Below are 9,894 nucleotides of genomic sequence, written 5' to 3' on the forward strand. Positions count from 1 at the left end.
GCTTTCAAAAGAGGTATTTCAAAGTAGGCAAAGGACTGCCGAGCCCGATGCTATTCCGCTACTCGCGAGGGTGACGCAGCTCAAGGGATTTCTCGGTCTTAGGGCCGCGATTCTCTGAACTCCCTTTTTAGCCCCTCACAACTAGAACGCAACCGCGTGAATCTAGCTCGGGCTGTAGCGGTTGGTGTCGCTGGCCGGAAAGGACAGGAGAACATCAAAGCCTACAGATAGCTCCTACAACATGATGCACGTGGTTAAACAGAAATAACCCCCTAACTGGGATCATTCAGTCCGTTACGGTTGCGTTGGCACGGACCGGATAGACTAGGGCCGGATGAGGAAAGCGAGAAACTACCCTCTCTGTCCATAACCGCCCAAACTTAAGCAGCTAATGCGTAGACCCCCGGCAATTACCCTGCCCACAGCCTCGGTTTCTATACTGCGAACTCATACGTAGCTGTCCCAGAGATCACTCACCAGTCGTCATTATTAAAGACGATGAAGCCTCTGTTGCCGCGACCAAAAGCTACTTGATTGCTCCCGTTGTCCCACCAGTTTGAGAAAGGCTGACCGTCTACCACGTTACGGAAGACAACCATGTTCCTGAAAATGCGAGGAAGGGCTGTCATTGCAGTTGCGGGACTTCTAGGGCCACGAGGCGCGTGACCCAAGAGTCGCTGCTCTTCCTACGTTTTCCTCCCACCTTATTTGTCGCCAGCGATGTTCACAGACCCAGTCGTTGCCGCAAGTAGTATCTGCATTGATTGTCACGGACTTCGTCGATCCGTCCGAGTTACTGGGCGGACCAACCCAGTCGTTGACATCCTTTAAACGAAAAAAGACTTTTCAAAGCGCTTACTGGAAAGTGCTTACTGCACAGAGAGTATCCAGAGAGAGAAGATATATGCGGCTTCCAGAGTCCACCAGGCAGATCCGGCACAGGCCAGAGAAATCGTTTACGTTTGACACGCCGAAATCTTCAGCGCTACAAACTCACCGCTCCATTCTCGAAATATCTCGGCCAACGATAACTTGACATCACCCGCGTGAAGCCGTACGGATGAGCGAGCATGAAACCGACTGCCATTTTATAAAGCCTGTCGGACAAAAAACATAACGGAACGTGGAAGAGAAACGACGGCAAAGAGCCGACAGACCTAAAAAGAGAACAGTAAGCGCCATCATCCAGACACCGGCATTCCTCACCTGGCATCCCAGAAGGTAAGAATGGAAGCTCCGCCTGCCCCGTGCCCCCGCTGGTTGTCGTGGTTATCCACAAAGACCAGGGCTCTGTCAGAAGGCACAAAGCCCCAGCCTTCTCCCCAGTTCCTAGAGAAAAACACAAGGACTTGATTCTACCCCCTCATGTTACGCGCCCAGCTTGTCTTACGTCAGTCGAGGGACGCTCGCCCTTACTTTAAGTAGGCCATCTTCTCTCCGTTCCACTTGCGGATCACCGTCCCCAGTTTTGCACCGTACTTGAACTCTGTCACTCGGCCATTTCCGAAGTACTGACTGCCTGTGATTGGCTCTCCTCCCAAATCAATTACCTGGTACATAAAATAACATTCTTTGCTGCTAAAACACAAATGGGTAAAAAACACTGTCCTAGACATTGTTTTACGGAAAAGTCAGTATGTGAGATAAGAATATTACTTCATTTCCTTTCAAAATTGCATTTTAGCCTTTGTTATTTTCTCTCAGCATAACTGTGAGCTTTTTCTCACTTTCCTCCTTAGTTTCCTTACTGTGACCAATCAGCACTGTATTATTACAGCCTTGGCAGTAGAAATATTCATCTTTTACCAATGCCAGCACATAGAATCGCAGGCGAGCCCATTTCTGGTTTACCTAATGTCGCTAAAGAACATTTCACTAGTGGCAGTAGATCTTAGGGGTCACACACTGTTAATAAGATTTGCGGAGCAACTTTAGCTTCTCCAGATCTTTACCTTTCTTTTAGCTCTTCATACAATTAGTTACTCAAACATAATTAAAAAAAAATTGGGAATGTCCAAGTCATGCTGCCTATGCGGTTTCAGACCATCATCATCATTTATGCCTTCTGTTACGATTCAGGCACCCAGAATTTAAAATTTAGAGTCTAATTTATTTATTTTTTTTAATCAACTCAATTTTTACATTTACTTCAATCTTGTAAATTACATCTCAAATGAAATTTCCCAGTTAATTAGCGCCAGGAGGTCCGAAACAATTGAGGCATTTCTCATGCCAACAAGCACTTGCAGTCACATTAGATACTTCAAATTATGATTATTAAACATTGACATCATTTTATATCAAAGCTGCAGGGTGCTCAGAACTATCGGAAGAAAAACACCCTTAAGTTGCTAGACTGAGCGTATGCTGCTTCTATATAAACATGCACATAAAGTAAAATTAAGAAAGTAAAGATTACTTCCTGATAAATGAAGGGCTTAGCTCCTGCAGAAAACCATTTCGTATTTAGATCTTTCAGCTCATCTAAAATTGCCTTCACATCCCCTGGCCACATATGCTTGGCAGCGTCAATCCGGAACCCAGCTACACCGATGTCAATGAGGTAATTCATGTACTCTGCAATTTTGGAGCGCACGTAGTTCTTCTCCAGGGCCAAATCAAGAAGATTAACTAAGCGGCAGTTTCGGACCTGTATAAAATTCTAAAGTTAAACATTTTTCCACAGTAAACTAAACAGATTATTCTGCATACTTCTCTTTGAATTTCTCTGCCTACATTGCAATGCCAAAAGAAAACCTTCACTAGTCATCATTCACAATGCACATCTTACACCTTCGACAGTAACACGCACAGTTGTTTTGGACTGTTTTCAACAAATAAAGAGCATGTAAGAAATCCTCAATTGCCCAACACGTGTCGGTAAGCGATAAAGGAATGTATCAGAGAGGCAAATACTAAATCCTTAATTAATTTCTTAATGCAAGTATAGGGCAAAGATATATTATTTTTGCTCCGGTATATTTATGTGCAGATTCATTACAATTCAAGTGCACTCATTAATTCTGTGATACAGGAAGGTTTTCTAGAAATGATATCTCAAAACTCGGAAGTATACTGAATTATAAAGCCATACAAAAAAAATAAACTTGCTTTCTCACACACTTTCTGCTTTGATTTCCTGAAAATAAAAAATGATGGGCATAGATTTTCATCAAACTAATAGTTTAGAGAAGCATTTCTGTATATTCAATGTGTATTCGGTAAATCTCACGCTGGATTTCCATAGCTACGCAAGACAGCAAGGAGACAGCAAGGTACATCAGCCTATGTTGCAACCTGTACTAAAGAACTGGCAGTACAGATGACCCTTTGGAGATGCTCAAGATTACAAGGATGTTCAATGCCTCCCACCCTCCTGCAGTTTCCTCAACATCCCTCGACCCTAAACTTAGATTCAGGAATGATAAATTACACTGAAAAGGCATAAGACACTGTTAAAAAACAAACAAAACAAACAAACAAACAAACAAACAAAACAGTTATTTACAAAATTGCATTAAGAAATGCTTATCTCTTTCTTCTGAAATTGAGACCAAAGAAAACTTCCAAATTAGAGCAAGAGGCAAACAGCAACTCCTACTTTTTAAAAAACATAGTAAGCAAAAGAATTCCTAAACAGATCTTGATCTTTAAAAGTGTCTTCATAAAGTACCTAAGCACATAACTTAAATCTGAAAGCGAGCCTAAACTGCCTCAAGTGGAACTATCCCTCAGCCCTGGATAAAGAAGCGGAATTTGTGTCAGTAATGCTAACCTCTATTATCATCAATTAGGATGGCTTTCCGTGAGCCCGGTTTTATTCTTCTATACAACGTCTGGCAGTTAAGAGGAACAAAGAAGTAATAGCCCAAGAACACACAGATGTAAAAACTTGCTACTAGTTATAAGTTTACCTGAGGCACATCTTGATAATCCTCAATGTCTCCACTTCTGGATTTACATTTAGCATCATTAAAATCCCAGGCAGAATATGGCACAGCTGGAAAATCTTCCTTCTCAGCATTGAAATAGCTTCCACAAGCAGAATGATTGCCAGCACCACCATTACCTCCACACATGTGGTTTACTACTGCATCTGCATAAACATATACCTAGAGAATAACACTCGAATTTCAATTTAAGAACACTCCTTCCCACAGCACCTCTATCTGAGTAACATTCTCTTCCTCTTATCTCCTCCCGCATCTCTCTACTTCTGCTGGCCTCCTTCCCCCAACATTTTAAGATACTTTTATTTACAGCAGCGGCAATACAATACGCATCTCAGTGAATTGAAAAAAATCTTTACTCCACTGCTACCACACCTTCTAAATTATCCGGTGTCTATATCCTTTCACTGCTAACACCAGAATCTTTTCTATGCGCTTACACCAACATTGTTGCACCTGGTCACCATGTCTCTAAATTCAGTTTCGTTTCCCGATCGCGTGCAGAGTTTGTAGCTGACTGGCTGGTATCTTTCCCACCACGGACGCGAGGGATCAGCAATGACAAGATTTTCATTTGGAGGCGAAATCTGTGAATAAGATGGTACCAGAATTGCTTTCGGTTTTCACAGTATTGTTAGAGTAAGAACATGAAAAAAAAAAAATCAGATTGGTCCCTTTAATGAAAGCTGATTGCAATACATAACCTACATAGAACCTTCGTACACTGTACTTAAACTGTAGCGAGCTACAGTTAAAAGACTTAGGCCCAGACATTCAGTAGTTGAAAACATTCCCTAAAAATGACGTCCCTGGATATCCAAAGATCCTAATCATTTTTGAGAATGCCGACCTCACGGATCAAAAGAATCATGTAAAACACGATGGATCGAGGTGGTAGAGAGAGCCCAAATCCAGGAAGGAACAGACCGCAGAATATCTGGTAACATCACTCCACTAAAATTCACTGGACTTCACATGCAAGTCTGCGTCTGAAAAAACCTTTTGTTCTGAGATCCTGCCACAGTATGGATTGAAAAGATATCAAAATATATATTACAGTCTGAGAAATCAGTTTAAAATCAATTAGATCCGTGTGTCTGGAAAGAAGGTTGCATTATTTTAAAATTACGTGAAATTTCTCACTCAGGCCAGTTCTCAAGCTCCTGGGCTACCAGAAATAAGCAGACTTTTGCAGCATTCTCTCACCGAACAACAAAGAGAAGCAGTTTAATAACTGGCTACTCTCCCGCCATAATACCCGTCAATCCAGTGCTACTAGTTCCACAGGAGCACGCGTATGTTCTTCAGATGTCACAGATTCTCGTCAACACACCTCCACCAGAACTCGTGCTCGGTTCATTTCTGCTTGCTCAGCCAAGTTCCTGCTAAGCATGGTCTTTTAATGGCTCGTTCTGACATGCTTTACAGAGAGAAACCTGGCAGTCCGGGTGAACCCAGTTAGCAGCCTTTTATGCTTATCCATTTATTTCTAACCTTCACCACTCTGGTACTCTCTTTAGGAATGTTTTTTGTAAATCATACTTTCTAGTAGACTGTTTGTCTAGTTCTTAAAGGACTTCCCTTGATTTAAATAATATTAAGCAGATAAACATACATTATTCAAAACAATAAAAAAAGATTTAATCAGCGGTAAGGAGTTCTAATTCATCCAAATGTAATAGCATAGAGAGCAAAACACGTGCTTTGGAGTGATTAAAAAAAATTTACTCTTAAATGATGGCAGCCGAGGAATATACCCGTCAGCATTTACAATTAACAATCTCTATTTTTCTTCCTTATTATCCGTCCTTGGGTGGACTGAACATTTTAATCTGAGAAGCATTCATCTATGAAGCAATTTTACTACCTACTGATAGGAATATACATACCTGAACTCCGCCAAACCCGCTAGGAGCTAAATAGCGCTCACACTCCAGAGCAATATCGGCCCAGCGCCATTCAAAGAGATGCACGATAGACGTTCTCCCGGGCTGAGTGTTGGGATTGTACTGTGCCCAGCAAAGCCCCACAGTGAACAGAAGAAAATAGACGCCCATAGTGTGTTCTGTGATCAGTTGAGCTCTTCGTGCCGCATACTTATTTTCCTGCAAGAGGGTAAAGTGCACGTTACAAAACAGGCGTTTACTTTTCAGTGGTAAACTCTGGCACCATATTTATTTTTACTTATCATTCTGAGAACTGTTTTACCTAAGCCATACTGATTTAAAGAAGTAGGCCACAACGTATTTTGTAACGCATTTTAAAAATAGCTGATTTGAAAAAGTTTTGAAAAATTTTAATGGTGAATTTTTAGAAATATAGTTGTTGAATTCTTGTAATACGTGATTAATTCTTGCTTGCAAAACCGTAATAGCTTTTAGATGTTGCAAATAGTTACGAATGTGAATTCAGTTATGAATGAATTATAGACTAGAAAGCATGTTGTAAGGCTATTCTATTTTGACAAGAGACCTTCCAAATGAAACACAATAACGAAAGCCAGGGCCTCCACGCAAGGCTGAACTGTCCACTCTGGGATTAGGTTGAGATGCAACAGGCAGACATCGAGATGCTCCCCTCAATCCTCCTTATTTTATATACATAGTTAAAAGACAGGTTAACACCCCAGTATACATCATTAAAAGACAGGCTGCCAAACTTATCTCTATCCAAGGACAAATCCAGAAATAATGGTCGAGTGAGCAAATGTTACAATTTTGGTACCTATAGTTTACTTATAATAGGCATTCTGGTACTGAGCATAAGTCAATGAAGAAAGTTCATCTAAGAGACGAGCAAGGAAGAAGTAAAAGGCTGTTGGGTTGGAATGCCACAATGCTAAAACGATGCGAAACAAGACCATGGAATAGAAGTCGGGAAACTGCATAACTCACTACCTGAGATAGGCACGTATATGTTAATTGCCTCACATACAATTGATGACTATATACTATCTGTGGAAATACAATGAAGCCTGAATCATGTAATCTCTGAAGCACTTACAGCGGAAATATCCCCAGTGCTTCCCGGCGCCGCTAATAAAGAATACCTGACTCAGTGGTAATAAAACTTTGCTGCTAAGTTTCTATGCATTGATTTCTTGGATTTAGTATCAATCTCACATATTTAACGGTAACTTCATTTTTCTGAAGATAACATTTAGATGTATCAGATGTTGTCTGATACAAGCCGTCTCCAGTGTGCAACGGATTTCTATTAGTATAAAGCTGAAACCAACCACAACTGGCAAGGGAACAGCTTACATGGACTGAAATTAGCATTTCATTTTCTATTTTAATGTATAGAATTCTGTATCACTATTTGTTCTGGTAAGGTATCTTTTTTTCACACTGTGCTTATTTAGAAAGGACTTGAAGAAGAGGTAAGTTCGTTAGAGTTGCCATGAAAACCCAGGTATTTCTTAGTTTCTCCAGGTGCCTGGAGAGTCAGACCCCATAGTATATCTATGCCCGAGATGCACTTTGGGAGTGGGACAACGACACTTTATATTCTCAGGGCCGGAGACGCTCAACCCCCGGTTTCAACTACATTTGCGTGACAGGAATATTCTGTCCCCCAGAACCACTGATAGTTACTCTGTTTCCTTGGAATTTAGTCGGATCACCATAAATGACTGAAGTTTCCATGCCCACGTCAACCAATGCCATAACCTGTTGTAGGCTTCTTCAGGATCAAGAAATCATTAATTTGACACATGGTCTCTAGTCCCATTTGGAGGCCCTCGTTACAGGGGAGCTAACATTCCCTGTCATGCCATAAACTGCCCAATAGCCAGGTCTTTTTCCTCAGGTGGCGCTGGTATTGTAGCTCAAGCCACCTGAGGAGACTTTTCCCCTCTATTAGGAACCATAAAGTCCTCTAGGTTCCACGTTCTTATTGGTATTTGTTGAATTATTCGTACCCCTGATCTTTTGGGAGTACTTTGAAGTTTCTGATCGTCTCACAACTGTTTCCATAATTGAAATAAAGTATGATTAGGCTGCTTGGTCAATCCTGGCAGGGGTACCCCAGCCCACGTAAGATCAATTAATATTTGTTTTGAGGACACCTGCATGGGCCCTCGATCAGGGTGTCCGTGGGGAAGCCTTCCTGGTCTTAATGACTGGGAGTACCTCAACTCCTTCTACCGCCCTAACATTACATCTTGTTCTTAGACGCTCTGCCTCCCCCAGATCAGCTGCCAGCTGAACAGCCTGTTGGACAATGGCCTCCGAGACCACAGGGGTTCAATACAGATACTAAAGCATCCTCCCCCATAAAGGTGGGAGGGTGCCTGTTGTAAAATCAAATCCCTCATCCTTGCTGAAAATTTCGCCAAATCTGGGCTTTCAAATGTCTCCTTGCGTACTGCCTTCTTCATGACCATATGACCAGATATATATTTGAAGGTCCTCCCTGGAGGCCATAAACCCATATGCAATGGTATATCGGCCTTATCAGGCCAAGTAACACAGCATGCTGCCATTAACCAATCTACTAATGAATGGTTTTTGTCCTGGTATTGTATGGTGGCATATAATCTCTGTCTAAGGGCATGGTGTGAGGTGATAAATGTCAGCTTAGAAATTTCTGGTCCATTAACTACACCACTTTCTGCCCCCAACTCCCATAATCTTAAAAGCTAAGTTGGTATACTTTCCCTAGGCTGTACTAAGTACATTCATTCAGATGCTGTATAAGCGTGGGCTGTCACATGCAAATGAGTTCAAGCAGTGGGCCATTGATCAGGGGCACCCCGCCGGTCTATCTTGTGCTTTCTTTGTTTTTGGTTTTTTTTGTGTGTGTTATTATAGATTGGACCTCAGAGCAGTCCATCTCAGGTGGAGCTTTGAGATCAGATTTTGAAACTTTGTCTTTTGAATCATCTAGGTTCATCGAGTTAGAAGCCTGGGTATTTTCTAATGCAATGTTCGGGACTTGTTTTATAGGGAAAGTCAAGCTTGATTTCTTTCTCATTAACATGCCAAGCTGCTGTTCTAACTTCTCAATACTATCACGTAGAAATTAATTTTCATTCTTTAATGTGTTATTTGAAAGTTCTGATTAATTTAATGCATTTAATAATGCCCATGTCACAGTGGATGCAGCCAGCTGTTGCTCTTTTGTGATTAAAATGTCTTTATCTAATCCACAGAAATTATCTGCTATGTCAGATGGGGAAGAAACACTTCTACGAACCTGCAGGGGACCCCATTTTTCAGTTATGACCACATGCTTGTAATGTGGTGATCCCAGAAATCCTGGGACGTGTCCTGGTATAGTTTTCGCTAGGGAGGTAATGCTCTCCCCATTTAAAGATATCCCATAGAAAGGACATTTCAACATTTTTAGCATGGCTGGCTCACCAAACATAACAATCCAAAAGTTCAACACGATGGAAGGGTGATACAAGAGGTTTAATAACAGAGGTTCTAACGCAATAGAAAGGTGTTACAAAGGAAAGAAAAAGGACTGCTCACCCATCTCAGAAGATCTACGTTCGTAAGAGAGAACTCCACAAAGGAGGAATCTCCAGAAAGAAATCCTTCCACGGGGCAGTCAGCCCTTAAATGAGGCTTAAGAGAGGTGCAGCCAGGCTCCACCCCCTTACCATCGCACACGTGAACTGCCTTCAGCTGTGTTCTCAGGACTGACCGGGTCCTTTCCTCAGGTGCTCAATCAGTGCCTCAGGCTGTGACTCAACAGTTAGCATATAACTCAGAAACAATTTAAGGCAAGAAGGGAGTAAAGAGATTCCTGATCACTTCCACATGGAAACCAAACACTTCAGAGAATGCTTAAACGTAAACACATGGCCCTCTGTTTGCCACATGCTTTTTTTCCTATTTTAATACACATTTGAGAATGCACCTCTGAAAACTTTGACCTACAATAATACACATACCCAAACAACATTTAATAAAAAAGTCTTATACTATCTCTA

The 9,894-nt window shown here is 41.6% G+C and overlaps 1 protein-coding gene across 1 annotated transcript; it reads right to left on the reverse strand.

Moving 5' to 3' along the window:
- Positions 1–441: 441 nt before the first annotated feature.
- LOC104909279 (pancreatic alpha-amylase-like) lies at positions 442–6,050 on the reverse strand. Its single transcript, XM_010715642.3, has 9 exons — positions 5,840–6,050; positions 4,391–4,537; positions 3,915–4,112; positions 2,420–2,650; positions 1,417–1,550; positions 1,207–1,329; positions 998–1,097; positions 704–825; positions 442–603 (listed from the first exon to the last, which is right to left on the reverse strand). The coding sequence occupies exons 1-9, from the start codon at positions 6,005–6,007 to the stop codon at positions 474–476; spliced, it is 1,353 nt and encodes a 450-aa protein (XP_010713944.1). The 5' UTR covers positions 6,008–6,050; the 3' UTR covers positions 442–473.
- Positions 6,051–9,894: the final 3,844 nt, after the last annotated feature.

Source organism: Meleagris gallopavo, chromosome 10, assembly GCF_000146605.3.
Source record: "Meleagris gallopavo isolate NT-WF06-2002-E0010 breed Aviagen turkey brand Nicholas breeding stock chromosome 10, Turkey_5.1, whole genome shotgun sequence".
In the NCBI taxonomy this organism is placed as follows: domain Eukaryota; kingdom Metazoa; phylum Chordata; class Aves; order Galliformes; family Phasianidae; genus Meleagris; species Meleagris gallopavo.